The sequence below is a fragment of the Galleria mellonella genome, unplaced genomic scaffold (genome assembly GCF_026898425.1).
Source record: "Galleria mellonella isolate WM207_F2 unplaced genomic scaffold, CSIRO_AGI_GalMel_v1 utg23, whole genome shotgun sequence".
Classification (NCBI taxonomy): Eukaryota; Metazoa; Arthropoda; class Insecta; order Lepidoptera; family Pyralidae; genus Galleria; species Galleria mellonella.
Window position 1 is genome coordinate 1,548,373 of NW_026442045.1, and position 22,179 is coordinate 1,570,551.

Sequence of the window (22,179 nt, forward strand, 5' to 3'; positions counted from 1 at the left end):
TCAGATGTAATAATATCTAAGTAAAACGTGCCATTGTCACTGCTGTTACGAAATTCTAGAATGACAGGTGAGGCGAAGTAAACAGAAAATTTTGATAGCCTAAGGTATTTGATGCTGTTAAAATTAGATTTACAGTTTAGGGCATTTGGCATATAAATTATTATACTTACATACATGGTAACTTTTATCGAAAAGACTAGAAAAATCGTCTGCTTGGATACCATTGTTTCATTCATGTTACTGCCAACAAGTAGATGTACTTGCATGACTGTGTATCGGATTCAATTTGATAGGTGAAATTTGACGGTCAAATTACCTACAGTTCCAAGTCATAGGTAGTTAGAAATGTAGATAACATAGGCGTCGCAGCGTATTCTGTAAAAACCATGCTATTATTCTTATCTATGTAGTTGTCTTTTTCTATAACGTGGATCGTCGGCTTACTTGACCTTATAAGTTATATAAAAATTAAAAAAGAAACTACAATTAAAATTTTACATTGGTAAATAACTATTTCCATTATTATTAAATTATATCAGATAAATACACGCATACCTTTACAAAACTTGAAGCCCTAAGCCTATTGCTCTTTTAAATAACTATTATCCTTAAGTAGGTATAAGCACAATTTAAGTACATATAAGCACGAATAACTTTAGACCAATTGTAAAAAAATATCGAAACGATTTCTTCGTCATCAATTACGATTACGACCTAATACAATCTGTCTCCAGAAATTGCGAATTAGTCGGAAAATCTTTAATGATAATTATGCAAACGTATTACAGTTTTTACAAAAATGCTAATATTAATATTAGTGTACCTCTGGTGGGACTCGAACCCACAATCCCCGGCTTAGGAGGCCGGTGCCTTATCCATTGGGCCACAGAGGCGAGCGGCGGACCGGCGTTAGCGACGACCCACGTTCAACCGTCGCGGATACGGTGTCGGCTGTTGCGTCATTGCGCGTCATAGCAGACACTTGCGGGTGCGTCCACACGATCAACAGATAATAAAATTATCGACCATTCATTAATTAACACGCAAACAGAAATAGAGTAGACAAAAGGCAGCATTTTACAATAGTCTTGTTAGAACGCACTTCCAATAAGATATATGGTCTATTTCAAATTTTAATCCAATTTGTAGTATTAGACAATTCTATTATATATCTTCTGTAGAATTTGCAATATAAATGATGGAAAACATCGAGCCTTTTTATGAGTATTTATCAAGAAATTTATTTATGCATTGCATTCTTTTTAAAAGTCAATCTAGTACATAACCAATTGTAATAAACAGGATTCTATCATGAAAAGAATTTCCGAATTTTCGGACTCAATTTCGTGTTTTTGTTCACAGGAGTCATCCCAGTAAGTGGAGCTTATCATTTCAGTCATCATAAATCCTACCATAAAAGTCGATATTTTAACATTTTTAAACGTTATGTATCATGTACTTTTAACATAAAATCTTTATGTTAAAGTACATGATAAGTGTTCCGTTTAACCTCGAAATTACAGAAAACGTTTCATGGTATGTCCTCTGATTTTGAGCTGTAGGTATAGTTAGGTACGTGTTTTCCCATGTTATTTATCCAAGTTACATCTGCAACCTTTATAGAAGGCGTAAAGTAAATATGAACGTAACATAAAGACCAAAAAGATTTATGTAAAAAAATATTTTATTATAATATACATTAGTAATATTCAAATATATTTACAAACTCATAACAATTTATTCTTTCAGCCGTTAACTGTCCACTGTTGGACATAAGTCTTCCTCATAAAAGGAGTTTTGTAAGTAGTTGTGACGCTTGGCAGGCGGTTTGAAACCGCAATTAAGGTTTTAGAGATGTTTCAAGAAGGACGATGCTGCCCTGGCCGGCCCTGCCTGGCCTGGCTGGCCCTTTCTACGCCGGGACCGACATGGCGAAAAAATGATTGGTTGGGAGAAACATGGACTCTGAAGCTATGACTAATGAACAAAAAATATAAATGTTTTGTCATCAAAGTATGTTTGCATAACAGAAGAACGGAAACGGAAATCAATTGACTGTGACGACACATATGACTGAAAGTTGTTACTTTATTGAAAAAGGAGCTAATTGTAGCTCCTAAAAAGACCATAGTCAAATTACGCACATTACTTTTACATAGCAAAAGAACAGCTTTTATCCTCATCTATCACAATTCACTGGTATGCGTAGGACGGTAACCTCTTGGGTTCACCATTTGATTTTTATCCCAATGAAGCACCTCTACTACACCAAAAGCATGTTTATTTCGATTTTCATAAATTATTGGCATATTTATTAAAATTATTATTCAGGAGGAACCCGGCTCTTTAAAAAGACGCACGGGCACTCTCTGACATGTCTTTGCGCAGTGTTCAACACTTTCAACTTGTTCAAGCTTTACTCGAAGTTTGGGCCACCAGTATAAACGATTTCCTAGTTCGGAGTATAGTATGAGGACTATACTTTTTTTTAATGGATGATAATGAAATGGTAACCCCACCTGGGCTAACGGTATACGCTGGCGAGGTATAAGTGAGAGATGATAGATGAGAATGAAAAGGCAGGTCAGCTAGCCCATCGTAACGAATGCACCTGAATTCAGCACGATGGTTTCCAGGGCGGGCCACGTGGAAGTCGACCTGATTGGTATATTGCTAGCAATGAGACTAGTAGACTGCAATATTAACAATCCCTTTCCCCCTGGACCATACTATTAATGACATTCTGGCGCATTATCATTATAGAGCAGCTAGTGTCTGGTGGTACGAGTATATAAATATGATAATACACTTCGGTCAGAAAGTAATTGTCGTCAAAAGTTCGAATCTCCTCAAAGGCAAAAATCCGTATCTAAGTGCAATTTAGCCAACAAGATGTCTGTAATTACTATCATATATACGTATAAAAGTTTTTAAAATTGTGTGTACAATTATTCAGGTAAATCAATTTTAACTCCCCTGTGACATAATGCACTTGTGCCAACGCCGTTTCCATATTATTGAATAGATTATTCTCACGGACAACAAGAGAGGTGTGGGAATTGTCGTGGTGAAGAAACGCCCCTCTCGCGCCCTCGAATAATGAGGCGGAAAACGTAGAATTTTCCATCAACGAGGGATATAAAATTTGATGGACAATCCCCCGAACATAAAAAAACATCAACATTGTCTTGACATTTGAGCGGGATTTTCTTGATTTTTTTGTTCGTGGTTCCCCGGATGTCTTCCACTCTTTGCTTTCACGGCCATTCTTGCCGAGTTTCGAGAGAAACTTGATTACGACGCGCTGCTCTTCAACGGAAGCGGGCTCCATGCCGACGGGGTTTCGTTAAGAGGTAACTTCACAGATGGCGTGACAAGCCAGTTCGCACCGCACGGCGGTCAGACCAGAACTGAAGCATTGTTAGGGACATAAGGAAGGGGTCTGCGTAACTCCTCCAGAACACTTTTATACGAATACCTAAAATTGTGTGTAGAAGAATATTATTGTAGATTATTCTGCGGGGAAGTCAGAAACCTCAATAATGAGGAAAACGGAACGAAAAGGATATAAAATTTGTAGGTACTAGTACAATAATAAACGTAAATACATCGTGAGTAACTAAATATACTTGTACCTACTTAATTACAGAGTTATCATAATAAGTTCACTTAGCCATGTGGTTATTCATTTTTTAGATACGTCTACCTACGTAGACGTATCGAATAAATGACACCTATGTATCTATAATACCTACAACCAAACAAGTTTTTATCCGGGTTTACCAGTTCATTACACCAGTGGTAAATTTTACTAGTAGTGTAATATTAGTTATATATTTTTTTAATATTTATATACTTCATTATTATACCTAAATATAAATTCAGGTATAAATGAAATACTAGCTATTGCCCGGAGCTTTGCACGCGTAAATTCGTTTCTTCCCCTTTAAGTTAAAATTTCAATAAATATTTTCTTAGCGGATGCTAATGTTATTGTATCCCAAATTTTAGCTTTCTAGACCAACCTCCTTATATAGGGGAGAAGGGGATTGTTAGTAATGCGGACTATTAGTCCCATTGCTAGCAATATACCCTATCAGATCTACCTCCACGTGGTCCCCCCTAGAAATCATCATGCTGAATTCCAGGAGTAATCATCACAATGGGCTAACTGCCCTGCCCTTTCATTCTCACCTATCATTTCTCACTAGTGACCCGCCAGCGTATACCATTAGCACAGGTGAGATCCATTATTATCCATTGAAAAAAAAACTCCTTATACATAAAGACGTCAATGCTATCATAAAGATCTCTTTTAAATATTTAACTGTCTTGTCTCTTTCTTTTGTGTTGGCAATTTAAATGAAATGGATAAAATAATATAATAATTAAAATAGGTTTTAGTTTTAATAAATATGGGAGATAGTAGTTTTGGCTGTGCGTATATAATCAATCCGGACAAATGACTATGAGCTACTTCCTTTTACTAGCGAGTTCTTCCACGTAACTAGAATAAAAAGTAGCCTACATCCTTTCACATTCCATATAGTACGTATATACCAAATTTCATAACGATTGATTAAACCGTTAAGGCGCTATAAGGCAACAAACAAACTTACATTTCATCATCACTTCTTACATAATATTAGTAAGGATAAATTACATTATACTGTTAATCCTTTTTAAATGATTGGTGAAATTAAGTATATCATAAAGTTTTATGTAAAATTATAGAAATGGGAGCACATAAACAAATGTTTATTCTTTACAATGTGCAAACACGTTTTGTTAGGCGTCAATCGACAGAAACTTTATTTTCGGACACGTCGTATCTAATTTTATCACTGGCTCCTATTGACTATAACGAATAATTTATAAATATATCATTAGATAAAACTATAATCTAAGGATAAAACGGTATTGATAAAAAATAAAATAGAACACACATGTAGATTGAATTCAATGGATGCCGTGGATGTCGTAAGTTCTAAAACTATTATCGAAGTAACTGAATAGATAACTATATTTTTTCTTCTTATTAGAGTGTTGCAAGAGCCGTTTGTTTATTTGTTGATAACAAATTTTCTAAACAAACCCTCCGTTTAAAAAACCATCTCGAATACTACCCACCTATATACATAATATTGTATTTTTTTTAATCCTCAGTTTTAATGGAATTTATAGAAAGGCAACAAAATATTGTTAAAATTGCCATAGATATACTCTTTAAATAAAATTAGTAACATGTCGAAGCATTCAATCAATTAATCATATACATCAACAGACTGCCTTATTTCTTATAGTCGGCTCATTATTCGTTTTTTTTTTTTTTAGATTTTCATTCAATTCTATTGAAATAGACTAGATATAGAAAAAAATTACAAGTCCAAAGATTCTAACGAGCACACAAAGGTGCAATTGCAGTGCAGTGCAGTGCAGTTCTTCCATACGAACTTTTGACACCATTACAATAGTCACTAATTCGATAATCGCACGAAACAAACAGTAATTTTTCAGGAGTACATCTGTTTTAAAGATATACCTATATATTGGCTTTTGTAGCATTGTTTTTTTTTTTTTTTTGTAGTAGAAAGCACAAGTCTTTGCATAAATGACTTACCGAGTTCGATTTACTGTCAAACCAATGTGGGAAACGAACTTTCTAAATTGTCTCAGAGAGTAGGTTGCGCAGTGCCTCTGAGGTTGTGTTCCTAGATGTCTTTTATCTGATTTCCCGTAATATAGTGTATGATTCCCGTAATATATATTAAATTGAAAACGAAACATTCGATGTAAATTGAAATTCTTAATCCTGAAAAAAAATCTCTTGCCAATTATTTTTATTTTATCTTAGTATGTTTAGGAATGCTTGTTACTAAATTAATTTCATCACGTCTAACACATTCATAAATAGGGTTTACAAACGTACAATGAAACAAATACTCCGCATAAAAATTTGCTATAATATTTAGTTTAATACATTGATTAACCAATTGTAACATAATGGAATATAAACAGGTAGTTATATATAATAGAATATCACATTGTACATTTTTACAAAACCTTCTGTACAAGATGTGTCTTTTATACTCTTATTATATAAGTATGAACTCAATAATATACTTCATTTTACACATGTACATTATTATTCTAATACGCTTACTATTTTTGGAGATATTTAGTTGTTTAGTCTTATGTGATCATAACATAATAAATATGTGATTTTATCTACGTACAAATAAACACCTAATTTATTAATTTTAGTACATTTATTTAACTATTTATTCAATTTTGGACATCTATAATAACAATGATATACGAAATGCATAAATAAAAATATTTCAATATTAATAATGGGTACAATTTTATAACCAGCTTTTTACTGCCCGCAATTTTGTGCAGGTAGACTTTAGAAATAGGAAAATTAATGAAATAGACCACTTGATGTCTATCAAAACACACACAAATTTTTAAATTACACCTTCAGGAATGGAACTACGAAATCCGTATCCAATTTGATGCAATTTTGCGTAATTTACCCGACTTGCGGGAACAAACATACAGACAGGCAGACGGACAAAATTTCTAAAAATTATTATTTTGGTTTCAATTACTCTTATTAAGACAGCTCATATATTTTTTTATCGGGAGATATTTAATCTCCCATGTACAGACGTTGTCTAATTTCAATTTTGTTATATGTATTAATAAGATTACACTAGTCTGTAGCTATTAATAAGAAATAAACGGACAATCAGTATTTCTACAGAGCATTATACATTGTAAATGTAGTTTTTAGAGTGGATTTCCTAAAACAATTAGACAGTGACAAAAATCGAACCAGTAGGATCTATTGTGAACAAATGAAATAAGTCAATATACAACTATATACAAGGAAATCAATCAATAAACATATTCAAATTTAAAATAATATCTTTTCTTATAATTTTCTTTGTTTTCTGATACAAGTTAAATTGTGAATTCAAAATTAGTAACACAAAATTGAACATGATCGACGTTGATTGCTATAAGATGGCTAAATATCTGTCAAACATATGCAATTTCCTGATTAGATATATCGTTTTAGCTCAGAAATTTATGTTTTGCCTTGAAGCAGTTTATTAAACGTCAATTAAACTACAATTCCGTATTTTACAATTGCATTACAATTTAAGGAAATAATAATAGTATATAACAGTAGGGCCTCGATGAATTGTTATGAGTGTGGTTTCCACACTTACTTAGTAAATTATTTTTTCTCTCTTTCTTGTGACAGTGTGTTCAATCGCTATATACAATGTTTACTACACTCGTAGCGTTCACGTAGCCAAAAGCCTAGCCAAGTAATAAAATTCATTCAAGCAGTCTATATGTTGCAATATGTACACATATTCGAAAACAATTATTTTTAGCAAGCTATTTTAATATAATTTATAATTTAATATATATTATTTTCATTAACATAAATAAAATGTTAACATGCTGTAAATAAGAGCAGCCACTATACAATCTAGTGTTATAATTTAATAAACTCTGTATTCGAAGAATTTTTTTATACAACATAGAATGGCAAACAAGCTTACGGCCCACCTAATGAAAAGTGGCAACCGTCACCTATAGATACGAGCCGTACCATGGACATAACAGAGTATACTGTTTCGCGCATGATACCTCCCATGCGTTGCCATTACTGAGGACTCGGGTGTTGTTCCTGTAAATTCGCTGCCATATCCCACCCTTCAAACCGAAACACAGCCATGCAAACACAACTGCTTCACGGTACAAACACGAATGGGACAGAGGTGCCCAAGCAAACGACTTTTGTACAAAGTCTCCCTCTGGTAAGTAAATAAAAATCTAGCAATTTCTACTTGTCTAATCTACATGAATAATGCACGATGTCACCATTAGGATACCGCACAAATGCGCTCTGGTTGCCAAATCGTTTCTTGCAGACTGGACATACGTTGTAGTCGTTGATGACCACACTTTTAGATTCGTGAAATTGTTTTAATTCTTGTACCTGGGTGGGACAAATAAAATATTAAATTAATTTCTTAGACGAATTATTCTGGTATATGTACCACAGAATCGCACCAATCGCTTGGTCCTCAAGTTAGGTTATCCTGTGTTATGAATTACCAAGCAACAAATATCTGAATTTACAAATAACTTGTATAAAACCACAGTATAATGTTAAATACAAAAGTTACTGCATAAGTTACATAGCATTAAAACATTGTGCGATATCTAAAACATGTAATACAACACATACTAGGTTTAATTTTAAAATAGATTTCTACTATAAAAACGTGCAATAATTTACTATGTTTAACCCGTGAATAGAAACATACTAAATCCAACAAGAAAGTCAAATTTCATTCGTATTCGATCAAGTTTTATTCAAAATACACATTCAAATATTCAAACTCACAAATCTTTATATTTAAGCTTTATGTTTAGACATAACAGGTTATTTTAAAATACTTAGTATATACAATATACTATATATTTAGTCAACATAAAATAAACAAACCTGCATATGTTCCGCAGAGAGCAATCCTTTTAAAACTTGAGTACGTCGCTTGAGAGTTAGTTGTGCATCCAGTGCACACTCGAGAAAACGCTTCAATCTCGTCAGGGGCACATCATCTGGCAATACGGATAACGCCTGCACAAAAACTACTATTAATCCTCTTATAATCAAAGCAAGACCTCTTTCCATATTTAAGTTACGCTTATGCAAAAAAAATATAAGAAGCACTTAAGCATTTAACATAATTTTTATTATGAGCGTTCATCAATAGACCTAAGAACTAAAATATTATACCTCCATGCTCTTTTATTTTACTGACTTATTTTCAATCCGAATGAATTTCGGTATGATAAAGCAAGCTTAATGGCAGAAACACGAGTAGGACAAAGATACCTAAATTCCTTTATTTTATTTAATTATATCAGCCATTAACTGTCTACTGCAAAATATAGGATTCTCCCTATTTGGGAATGATGCTAGTAATTGCCACGCTTGGCAGGCGGGTTGGCAACCGCAGATAAGCTTTGGTAATGTTTAAAGAGGGATTCTGCAGCCCATCCTTCGACCATTAAGTTCCCTCAGTCGTCTCTTATGACACCCACGAGAAAGAAAAGAGTAACCTATTCTACGTTGGGACCACACGGTAAATTTATCCGATATTTTTATTTCATCATATCAGCCTTTAACTGTCCACTGCTGAACATAAGCCTCCCCTTTGGGGTGTTATGCCAATAATTGTCACGCTTGGCAGACGGATTGATAACCGTAGTCAGGTTTTAGAGATGTTTTAATAGGGATGCTGCTGCCTATCCCTCGCCCTCCCTTAGTCGGCTTTTATTTACTACAGAAGATTTAGTAGGAAAATTAAAATATATTTGTTATTATTTACCAGGATTAATCGTAATAAAAAAAATGTGTACACATTTATATTCTACAAACCTTTAGTGGTGATATTTTATCACCATGTTTTTCCAGTATATTCAAGGCAGTCTCCAAATCTGGTACTGCAGTTTTGGGATTCCGGGGCACTTTCTCTAGGGGCCCACTGAGTGCATTACTGTTCTCAGGATTCACTAAGATCTTCATTAGCATCACGTACACGTCTTGATTTTGATCGTTTGAATTTTCGCTAACGTTCTCGCAATATCTCACTGCTCTATCGACATCACCTGAAAGAAATATCCTTTATAAACAAAAAATATATTCATCAACAATATTATTTGTTTTATATTTTAACATTTGTGATGTTCATTGAAATTACGAAAAAAGGGAAAGATCCTTTGCATAATTCCAAGTTTAAATATATATAAAAAAAAAACCGACAAACAAATGCAAAAAAAAAAACATAATCGTTACAAAATTTGTCTGGGTCCAATACGGAATTAAACCGCATTGAAGAAAAAAAGCGTAGACGAAGTCAAGGCATAAAATACAAAAATAAAACAAATTAAAAAAATATTTTATAAAATTGTTTAAAAGTGTTAAAATGTACTGCCAATAAGACTATGTTACGCTTACCAAGAATCTGTACATATATTGCGAGCGCCTGCTCATGTCTTCCAAGTTTACCTAAAATAACAGCTCTTTCCTCAAACAGACTGTCGTTAGGGAAATGTAAAATCACCCTCTCCGGTGTATAATGTACTGATTTCTCCAAAAACGCTAACAGCTTTGATTTGGTATGCTGTATCTCTTCTTCCGTTACAGCCCCCTTTTTGTCCGTTATTTTTTCTCTATACATTCTAATTAGTGCGTCGTGAAACAACGAGTTAGTATCATTCCATGTGTGAATGACATGCTCTAAATATGGTATCACTAATGTCTCATGCTCTCTTAACAAAAAATCTAATATCTTTGGACGGGGCAAATTTTCTACTTCCACTTTATCTTCTGTAAATATTTTTAATCCTTCTTCTGGATGCTCTTTCAGTATCCAATCGGAGAATTTAAATATCAAATTAATGTGTTCCGCACCTAGAAGAAAACAATAACGGTATATAATAGAAAAATTACTTCACTTCAAAGTAAATACTACTAGTAAGCAAGATTTAGAAATGGCTAGAGCGCAACAAATAATTTTAAATCTAGTAAGGATTTAAAATTATTTAACAAATAATTTTAAAACCTTACTAATTTTAAAATTGCAAGTTAATTTAGACATAAAATGGTCTAACTTATATTTAAATTATTAAATTATAAATCAGCAGAATGAAGGTCCTGTAATAGTAGCAAGGAGAACGATAAACAATAGCTGTAGTTGGTCTAAATAACAATTTAACATGACGTTCCTTTCATCCAAAGTAACATATTATGAAATAAAATCATCTATAAATCATATTAAAATATAAAAATTCAAACCTAAATTCTGCATATAATTTTTAGTTCTAGAGTAACCCTTTAGACTAGAGTCTGGCTGTTTAGCTTGATCTCGAAGCAGCTGCAGCGCCTTCGTATGCTGCCCCTTCGTTTGATACAATATGATAAGCTCGCTGTACTTTCCATGTTGCAGTAAAGTCTTTTCCGCTTCTTCTAAGCGACAATTATTAAGACGTAATAACGAGGCAACAAAGGCGTCGTTTGTCTAAAAAAAATATTAAAAGGAATTATAAAAACAGAAGCTTGTTTTCCCAGATTCTTATTTCTTAATTTCATTTTTTGTATGGGAATGGAAAACACACCTATGATCTACCTGATGGAAAGTGTAATCATCGCCTATAAACATGTTCATCTTTTTCTAGATATTAGTTGCCTAATTCCTATCCGATATTATAGCTTGAGAATTAGGCGATTATTATAATTATGTGGTCACATATATTTTTATCTTTTTCCTAAAATTCACATGTCTTCTCGTAAAAAGGACTGATGGCAAACTATTTTTTTTTACATAAGAACCGATTGTGTAATTACGCAAATGTGAAAATTATTTATGGCTCAACATAAATGTAATTTGACTATGAATAAATTGAATGAGGCTGTATGTTTTCCTAAAAATAAATAAATAATCCCTGATAAAAATACAGTCGGCCGAAACAGAGCCCAAGAGAAAGAAATCGGCGCACTATTAGGGCTGTATCCAGGAGCACATCTCGCTTCTGCATTTTTCTCGGAAGAGAGCCGCCTCGGAATCCCAACCATCTGAGGTGTTGTTTCAGATTGGTTGGAATAAGACCGTTATTAAAATCTTTCTATCTAACAATCTCATTATCTGGATATCAACTAAAAATTATTGGATCAATTTATATAGGGTTTCAACAGAATAGTTTGGCTTGGTGTATTTAAAATATAGGATTTAATTATTGGGATCTTTAGTAAATACACATAACATCCGTAATTAGCAGGCGTCCACAGACTAAATGACTACCACCATCAAGCGGATCATACGTTTGATTACTATAAAAAAAACTCATGTAACGAAATAACGTAATTACCTGCAAATAACATTTCAATAATGTTGTATCGATCAGTTCCAGCTGTTGTGTCACATTTCTCTGACTGCCTCCCTCTTCTTGGCTACCGGAAACCTGAGAGGTATTCTTGCCAATGTTCGCTCTTAACGCGAGCAAGTAATCTATTAAAGCTTTTAATGCATTCTCCAAGTCTTTTCCTTTTAATTTCTTATTTTTAGACGATTCTGGACCAGGTTTGCTATCTAAATCAGGGAATAACTCTATAACCTCAGCTGGATCAATGTTTAGTTTAATGAATTCTTTCATGGACTGTGCATACTCTTTAGAGTCGAATAGATCAAGAGCAAACAATTTCTGTATCGATCGTTGTGAGTGTTCTTTTTCTTCTTGGGAACATTCTGACAGTTTCTGCAATAAAAAATGTAGTGTAATTATTTCGTTAGTATGTTATGTTTAAACGTGAGGTAAAAATATAAGACATGTGCACTATACAGCTTAGAATAACTTAGAATAGTGGCATCTACAATCATTTCACGAAAAGCAGCTGAACTTTTTTATTCATATGTAAGCGAATTTGTACTTTATAGGGGTCATTATCATCATTAGTAGACTTACGCGATTCGTTCATGTTTAGACAAAAACACGTGAAAGAATCACGTACCTAATATAATGTATTATAGTTATTACTTGCAACAAGAAAAATGACGCATTTCTTTTAAAAAAAAAATACACGAAAACCAGTTGGTTGACCGTTTTTGGGATATTTTTGCCACTCGATACACCATATCCCAAAATATGAAAATCCCATGTTACGATATTCGTACACGCTAATTTCAAACGGACAATCGGTTCCTCAGTGGATTGTTTTTCCCAACTTTTCTTGGAATAAGAATTAACCTAGATCTCATAGAATAGCTTATATCCCAATAAGAAAAATGGACCTAGTAGGTTGTGATCTACTCGTAGACTATTTTGTGTTAAATTAATTTACAAATTAATAAGAAAAGGTAAACAAATGATGAGCTTGAAAACGAAAAAAACATGCGTGGATATACTTAAAAGAAAATTACATTTTAAATAATTATTTTAAGGGAGATTTGTTTATTTAATTTCGCATATACTAGTCATAAAATATACATACAAATACACACAATAAAATCATAGAAAAAAAAATTCTAAGGAGCGAAATGTAATATTTTCATTAAAAAAAAAACTACTTACACTTATTAATAAAGCTATCGTTCCCTTTCGGTTTTTTATTTTTGTCGGCATAGGCATTTTTGTTTAAACCAAACAATATGTGCAAATATCACAATGACAAACCACACACTTCTATGTGAGCTTTTGCAAATAAAGACAAAAATGTACAAATATAATAATAATTATAATATAAATAAATATAATATATATATATACAGAATAAATTATAACCTATAGCGATAAACAATAATAAATCGAACACACGATTTACATGAAAATTATATACACATTTTCCTTATTGTTATTTACTTACATTTAATAATGTTATAATGGTCGCCTGTCGTTGGTTTATTTTTCCTTTAAACATAGCGCTGTTTAAAGAAAAAATGAAGCACGAAACCATAAACAAAAAACTAATATATTTAGCCTAATTGCAACATAAAAAAGTATCAATTAATTATATGAGATTTAAAACGATGATAAGGACAAATTGGCTATATACGGTAGTACTACATAAATATAAATCAATGACCTTAATAATCATTGATAAATTAATATTTCATAGTACCTACAAGTAAAACCCCATGCGGCGTTGATATGTATACGCCAATATAGTGAATAGTTTCAAAATTTTACCAAACGGACAAATTGTTTCTCGAGAGCTGTTTAAATTTAAATAATATCGGTCAAAGTATCATAGTTAAAGATCATACACGAGCCATTTATTACAACACACAAAAATATATCCACCAAACAAAATTTCCTTTGTATACCAACGAATCATAAACCCCGACTTTGCATGATTGCAAATTGTAGATAGGAACTTCCGTAAAAAATATTATATATATATTTAATAACACTGAAAATAACAGTATCAAAATCTATTGCGTTGATTAGAAGCGAAAAACAGACGCGATCACCGACTTTTTTTATACTATTAAAAATGATAACTACGAACGATTGAGATTTTGCAGAATGTAGTATCATAACATACCAATATTATAAATTAAAAGTTTATAAAGTATAAGAGTTTATAAAGATGTTAGAATATTTAGTATTCATTCATATTTAAAAGACTGAAGGGATTTAAATAAAATTTGGTCTACATATGTGCCATGTCCTGGATTAACGCTTAATTAGATTTTATTCCAAGAACATTTAAACTATTATTACAAATCAGATTTGATAATCAAAATAAAATTACTCTTCTCACACGATATATACAAAAACATGTACATCCCCCCTTTAATGGAAAATTGATGCTGTATAATTCATTGACCGAATCTTATGTTGAATATGGGTTGTCAAGTTATGAACGCACTTATAAAACATATTTAAATGATATTTTTAAACTTTAATGAAGAATTTTAAAAAATATTGTATCTCCCAAAATTAAGATGCAGTATTATGACGATGATATTGGTTTTTTTTTTTTTTAAATATAATATTTTAACTGTACACCTTTAATTTACACCTAAAACTTTTTTAACAAAAAAATATTGGAATGAAATTAATCATGCTGTATATACGTGGGCAATCGCACGGAAATGACTTTGCACCAATAGCACTCGTGTAAATAACTGTTATGGTGAGCGTACGGCTATCTAGTTCCTCGACTTATTAACGAACTACCCACCGATGTACGGGATAATATTACTATTAACAACTTTAAGTGTAAATTAAAACAATACTTCTTGCATGCTATTAATACAAGTTGAATAGTCTTAATGTATTTAGCATTAATATAAACCTACGTGGTTTCTGAATACCAATAGAACATACTTTCTGTAATTCAGTATGTATGTAATAAAAAAAAACAATTCACTCTAATCTCCTACATTTATACAAACAGTAAATAGGATTGTATAGTGGAAGAGAAATACATCACACATTAGATATCAAAATAAATACTACTACATAAATAAAAACAAATATATGCCTAGAATAAATTTTAGATCAAAAACCACTTGGACGAGTTTAACCAACAATTATTTTAATGTAACTGATCCGAAATGACATAAAAACATAAATATGTACACCTATATACCTATGATACAAATAACTTAATGACTAATAAGGATAAAACAAAATGATGAATCTTCTACCGAAACAACTATACAATTTATTAAAATTTTAGCTTGGTGGGCAAAGCTAAAAATATAATTTACTTTGTTCTATGAGGGAAAGCATATATTAATTTATAATCATCAAACTGTTAGTTGTTAGTTACTTAGATTAGTACTGGTTATACTAAAACATTTATAAATATATAAATCCCAGATAAGTTACTGCTGAAATACTGTGTAAAGTAATAAGCTTTGTAGGCAACACAACACAGATTACAATTTATCATAATGGAAACAGTAACCTCGCTCTCTCTTCTAAAAAAATCTGAGGTGATTAGTGAGTATCTAGAATGATTGTATGCAGCTTGTTGGTAACTCAACACAGATATAAAATTTATTGTAATAGCAATAGTGCCTTCGTTTTTTCTTAAAAAATTCTGAACTGGTTGAATGTGTCTTGCTTGTAATTGTTATTTTGGAAACAGTAAATCGTGTGATTTGATCCAGCGTCATAGGTCGCTGGTTCATATCCGGCTCGGAGGACCATGTGGGTATTCGATATTTCTGTTATGAAACCGATTACAAAACTATTTAATTAAGAGACAGATTTTTAATCAAAGCGTTTATTGTTTCCAAAATAACAATTACAAGCAAGACACATCCAACCAGTTCAGAATTTTTTAAGAAAAAACGAAGGCACTATTGCTATTACAATAAATTTTATATCTGTGTTGAATTACCAACAAGCTGCATACAATCATTCTAGATACTCACTCCTCAAACTAGGATTATTATGTCATTGTATATTATGAGCAGCAAAATGATGACAATTATTTTACATGCAATTATCGGTGCACTTTGTTATAATGTCATAAAATTTATTTAAATTGTAAACGAAATATCTTACTGTTAGAGTGATAGCGATCTGGAACTGTTTATCTTTTAGAAGTTGTTGTCTTTGCTTTGTGACATCCACTGAACTGAGGCACCACACTTGACCAACTGAAGACACGAATATTAAACCTCGCTTACATCTAAAAGAAACAATTATAAAATATTATAATAATATGCAAAAAAAATATAATGGTATTTTAAAACCAATTGCAAGCTATATAATATGACCTGTCTATTAATAATTATACATCATTTTGGAAAGAGAAAGGGAGAGAGAGAGAGAGACAGAGAGAGAGAGAGAGAGAGAGAGAGAGAGAAAGAGAGAGAGAGAGAGAGAGGGAGAGAGAGAGAGAAAAAAAAGGGAGAGGAGAAAGTCATAATGTGGAACCTTCTTATTACTTGACCTTTGATTATATTATAAAAATAAGCCAACACACGACTTGACTTTTATGATAACTATCATACCATTCATACTAAAAAAATAATAATGAGTAAATAAAATAGTATACCGATTATTGCTTTATGGTAACAAAAGGTAAAATTCCTCATTATCTAAATTACAGGCGTGTGTCATAAAGTTGCAAATGATAGTTAAAAACTCAATAATGTAGTCACATAATATACACATAATAAACTATGTATACTTTGAAGTAATATTCCATATACATACCTATACATCAGTCTTGCTTTATTTAATTCTGGTATTGTTTGTATAAATAATGAAGGTTCTACAGTTTGCACTACCACTTGATCTTGAAGTAGACCTAAAACAAATGGCTCATCCCAAACTGAAAAAAAAAACCATTTTATATTTTAACATAATAATAGTACATAATAGTAGTAGTAGAACCTACCGACATCGCTATTCAATACTTTTTTTTTTTTATATTACTACATTTAAAATGACTTATTTCTATTAATTTTACATTAATTAAATAATACTTATCTACATGTCGAACTTTAATTTTTTTTTTAATTTCTTCTACCCAAAGGTTCTTTGGAAGAAATAGCAATAAAATCGCCACTTGTTAAAAATCCTTCAAGGATTCATGTAACATTGGTGTAATCAAATATAAAATAAACATTTAATCCAAAAAAAATATTTTCTGTAATATATTGCTAATAAATATTTCTTGTCATACCAACACTTATAGGAGGTTCTGACCATCTAATTGTTTTCTTAATTTCTATATCTTGCGTTTCTTCCACAAGTACTGAGGTTTGGTCTCGTCCAAGTAAAAATGATGTCTCTGAATATTTAGCTATAGTTGGCTCTAAGGATTTAGAACTTCCAGTTGGAAACAGCTCCTTAGGTTTTCCCGAAGAGAGCTAAAATTATAAATAAAATAAAAAAAAACTAGAAGATGTCAGAGCAGATTTAGTTTATATGTTTGTCTTTCAATTTCCATTAAAATTTTTACAGGAATTTTCATAACCAAATTTATACATAGTAGCAATGATTAGGACTTAAAAAAGTAATAAAAAAAATTACTAACATCATAAAATGTGTATTCAGCCTTAAACCCTACACACAAATATTCTTGGCCCCATGCCAGAACTTTAGGCACATCTGGTATGGAGAAATCAAATAAGTGTTGTTTAAATTGCCCATTTTTCCCATAGTATAACTGCAGTTTTCTTCTGACAGCCACACATAGACGAACAACTGAGTTTGATTCTCCTGTCATTGATGTTGTTGACTGTAATTATATAAAAAAACATTAGTCTTATTATAATCTTAAGTTTCATTAATTCAACCAACTTAAAAACAAAAAGGATGATCTTATTTAGTTATATTTTTTCTAATGTTTGTCACCTCAAAACTCTGTCATTTATAAACCAATTTGAAGAATTCTTTATCTAAAAAGATATACTTTTAATTTGGTCCCATAGACATTTTAACAAAATTGAATCAATAGTTTTTAAATCAAAATAAGTGATTTTGCCATAACTGAAATCAGTGTTTTTATTTTGTAGAACAAGATCTGTTAGTATTCTAACACATTAACACATGATAACACATTAACACATGAAACCATTGCTATTAAATTTTGACACATACTTATATGTGATATGTATTTAGGATGAAGAAAGACATATGTTATTATGTCAATGTTTTATTTATGGAACAAAATCTATTTATATCTGTATCACATGAATAAAATTGTCTGCAAGTTTCAATATAAAAGTGTCTTGATAAATTTTTCTTACTTACTTTATTATCTAAGGCAAAAAGTGAAGCACCCTTGGTTTGTGGAAATGTTTCAATAAGAGGGAAATTGACACCGTTGATGTCATATGTAGACAGGACATAGTCAGATAGACAAAGGAGTAAATTCTTTTCTGTAATACAAAAAAAATTAAAAATATTCAGACAAATTTTATTTATTTATTACAAAAGTACTGGTATATAAAAAGTTACATATTTCACCAATGTGTACTTTCACTGCCATATTATATTTAACTTATAACTTAATTTCTTAGACTGTATCTAAGAAATCTTATATAAATATTATATATATATTTTTTTTTACATCAGGCAGGCAGCCGGTCGTAAAACTATAAGCCAAATCCTTTAGTAATATGGATAAAACCATATAACGCTGACCCCGAATAATAATTGGAATAAGAGTAGGAAGATGATGATATTAGATATCAAGTTGTTCATGTATTTTATTGTCCATTAACCAGTAAATGATGCAGTTTAGAGTACTGTTTAATTCTCATTCATAATTAACTACTTTGTTACATACTAAATACTATTACATTATACATTAGACTTGATTTTAAGGCACCATCTTCTTAAATCTATCATCTCTTAACCTAATATTTTAATTCATAATTTCATGAAATTGATGTTTTATAGACCATTATAAACTAAATTTATAATAATTTTATTTAAATCTCTTAGAAAATTAGTTCATATTGGTCCTTACAATAAAGATTTCACCATGACATCAAATTTAAACTTTAAAGAAATGGTGCCTCAGAATCCATCCCTTTGTATTATCATTTGCAAATAAGAGTATTTGAAATTCTGTAGATTTAGATATCTCTAATGTAGACTAGTAACAACAAAAGTCTTAAAAACCAGTCATGTTTTTTTTGTAAACTAGTATTTTTTTCAAAGAAGGTCTAGTAGTTCATCATAATCTTGGATTTTTAAGAAATATAATTAAATTAAAGCATGTCACTTATGTTTTAGCATCCATATTCTGCTCATTTATAGCATAATGTAATGTATGGTATTTAACCTTTTAGCAATTTTTACTATAAGAGTAACTTTTTTGACAACAAATTCAAATAAATAATCTTAATTGATACTTTCTCATAATCAAATGTTTTGTTAAATCAACAAGTTAAATTTTAGTAATAATTTTTTTATAGATTTAGTGACCTCTCAACCACACTATGCTATAATGCAGAAACTGTAATTACGATTTCATTATGTGATATACTACTCTACTAAGGGAACATAGTGTACCTGGTATCACTTCAATTTGTTGTATTGGTTTTTTACTAAAATTTTTACAGTATCGTAGCAATTGTAATCCATATTTGCCCTGATTCCCATTATTGGTGGATAATGAATACATTAACAAGTGTCCTTGCCTAGTCCCCAACAAAAGGTTGCCATCTGAAAACATTATATATATATTTATTTGATTCAACAATGAATTTTCCACCATTATTAGCAAGTATTAATCTTTATAATAGCACTAAGATCAAGTGAAACTTATTCCTTACCATAAGCAGCTATAGTTTCTATCTGTACAGTAACAGTAAGTAAAGGAGAAACCTCGTAAGCTTCGTGCATGATTACAAACAAATACGTACAACTAAAATCAAGATTTGCTGAAAAATTTTATAACAATGATCTTGTCTTAATGTACTGGGGTTACATGATAGTTATTTTAAAATTTTAATAAACTTTTTTATGCGAAAACTATATGCATATTATTCACAATTCACTATGCCAGAAAAAATATATATAATAGTATTGTTTAGAACATTTCTCTGTAAATTTCTAGTATTAAGTTAATATTATTTTACTCGTACTCACAATGAAATCAAATCAAACAATCACATCGATCAATTACATCAGTCATTCGCAGTTAATGTCACTCTGTCTGTCATTCAAAACGCTGTCATTGCTTCACAAAATGCTTTCTAGTGACTTTAATCCTAAGAACAAGGAATAACAGACAAAAAAAATTAGACAAAAAAATAGTACTACAGCAAACTAGGTGCGACTTTATACTTACCTTTATACTTAACTACTTTTCTTAATTTATGTTTGTGATAGTCGAAAACTGAAGAATATTTGTCGTTTATCTTCATTAATGACAATTTATTTCTACGAAGGAACGCTGGTACTATCCTTAATCTATGTAATATTGTTTAACATTTATTTTAATTTTTGTATTACATGAATACCTAAAAACATCAAATTATAATTATGTTATACTAAATCTATGCCTAAAACAATTAGTGAACGAATGTAACTCGTACCTGTGGAAAATAATTTAAGAACAAAAATGACATACCTATCACAGAACAGCCAGAAGCTAAGATAAAACTCTTTTGATGTGCCGAGTAATATTCAAAGGTTGCCGCAAGAGTTAAATAAATTATAATTTACCAAATATACTCTACATTTTGAATTAACTAGTCAGTTTGAAATGATATGATGGAAAAAAGAATAATTTTAATAATCACAGCTTTGGTCACTTACCTATTACAGTATGTCTATATTCGATTACGCAATATTCATAACAGAATGTTTGTTTTATTGATGATTTATATGTAATTATTATTATTATATGTAATAATTTAACCTGCTGAAGAAGGGCCAAATTAAAAGTACCCGTAACCGACGAGCGTGTATGACAAGATTAATGAATGTGGAAGAAGGAAAAGAGGTTTGTTTGAATCGAAACATTTGGCGTTCCATTGTTTCTGCCTACCCTAATGGGAGACAGGCGTGACAGATATGTATGTATGTATGTATAATTTGTTTATATCCTAAATTAATACCTTAGACGCTATATTCACGTGGGATTAGGAAACAATTGTGACAGATAATACCTATTTAAAATTAGCAATTATCAATGGTGTCACATTTAGATTTTACTTACTGGATGCAATGGGGGGAAGGATTGTTAGTAATGCGGACTATCAGTCCTATAGCTAGCAATATACTTTGTCAGGTCGACCTCCACATGGTCCCGCCTGGAAACCATCGTGCTGAATTCCAGGTGTATTCATTACGATGGGCTAACTGACCTACTTTTTCATTCTCACGTACCATACCTCATTGGTACCCCGCCAGCATATACCATTAACACAAGCAATTACCATTACATTATCATCCATTAAAAAAAATCTGGATGCAATGGTCAACCGAAACGATGCTATTAACAAATTAGTTTGCCACTTTAAATGGGAATTTTTTAATTATTGTAAGGTTTAGTTGATACTAATGTTGTCATGATAAAAATTTATTTACTTTGTAGATAAATACTACATTTCAATCTATAATTCAGAAACAAGTTTTTAAAATTAATGCACATTCTTGGTTCTCAATATATCTCAATATATATATACAGGAAACTCATGATATAGGGGGAGAGAATTGTAAGCAATGAAGTCTAGCAGCCCAGTTGTTATCAATATGATCTGTCAAATCGACTTACACACGGTTTCGCCTGGAAACGATTATAGTTAATTCTTGTTGAATTGGTCATGGGCCAACTAACCTGACTTTATCCTCATAAAAATAAACTCTAGTTAGAACCTGAACAGGTGTAATACAATTGTTAGAGAAAATGGGACTGTTAATAATGTGGACTAGGGGAAAAGAGATTGTTAGTAATGGAAACTGAGAATCCCATTGATAGCAATATACCCAACCAGGTCGACCTCCTCGCGGTTCCCCCTGGAAACTATCATGGTTAATTGCTAATGAATTCATCATGATGGACTAACTGGCTTGTTTTCATTCTCATCTATCACCCTTCACTGGTGCTCCGCCAGCGTATCCCGTTAGCGCAGGCGGGGTTACCATACCATTTTC

The 22,179-nt window shown here is 31.4% G+C and overlaps 1 protein-coding gene and 1 non-coding gene across 3 annotated transcripts; both read right to left on the reverse strand.

Moving 5' to 3' along the window:
- Positions 1–820: 820 nt before the first annotated feature.
- Positions 821–893, reverse strand: Trnar-ccu (transfer RNA arginine (anticodon CCU)). Its single transcript has one exon. It is a non-coding gene; the product is annotated as a tRNA-Arg (tRNA).
- A 5,050-nt stretch (positions 894–5,943) lies between these two features.
- LOC113512828 (vam6/Vps39-like protein) lies at positions 5,944–20,200 on the reverse strand. 2 transcript variants are annotated; one of them, XM_031910986.2, is made up of 13 exons: positions 20,167–20,200; positions 19,588–19,740; positions 18,319–18,446; positions 17,600–17,803; positions 17,246–17,432; positions 16,774–16,891; positions 16,117–16,243; positions 11,965–12,351; positions 10,895–11,117; positions 10,055–10,510; positions 9,476–9,705; positions 8,537–8,671; positions 5,944–8,023 (listed from the first exon to the last, which is right to left on the reverse strand). In XM_031910986.2, the coding sequence occupies exons 2-13, from the start codon at positions 19,697–19,699 to the stop codon at positions 7,868–7,870; spliced, it is 2,463 nt and encodes an 820-aa protein (XP_031766846.2). In that variant the 5' UTR covers positions 19,700–19,740; positions 20,167–20,200; the 3' UTR covers positions 5,944–7,867. The 2 variants fall into 2 exon arrangements, with proteins under 2 accessions (XP_031766846.2, XP_026752559.2); XM_026896758.3 differs by lacking the exon at positions 20,167–20,200 and adding an exon at positions 19,851–20,160.
- Between the last annotated feature and the right edge of the window lie 1,979 nt (positions 20,201–22,179).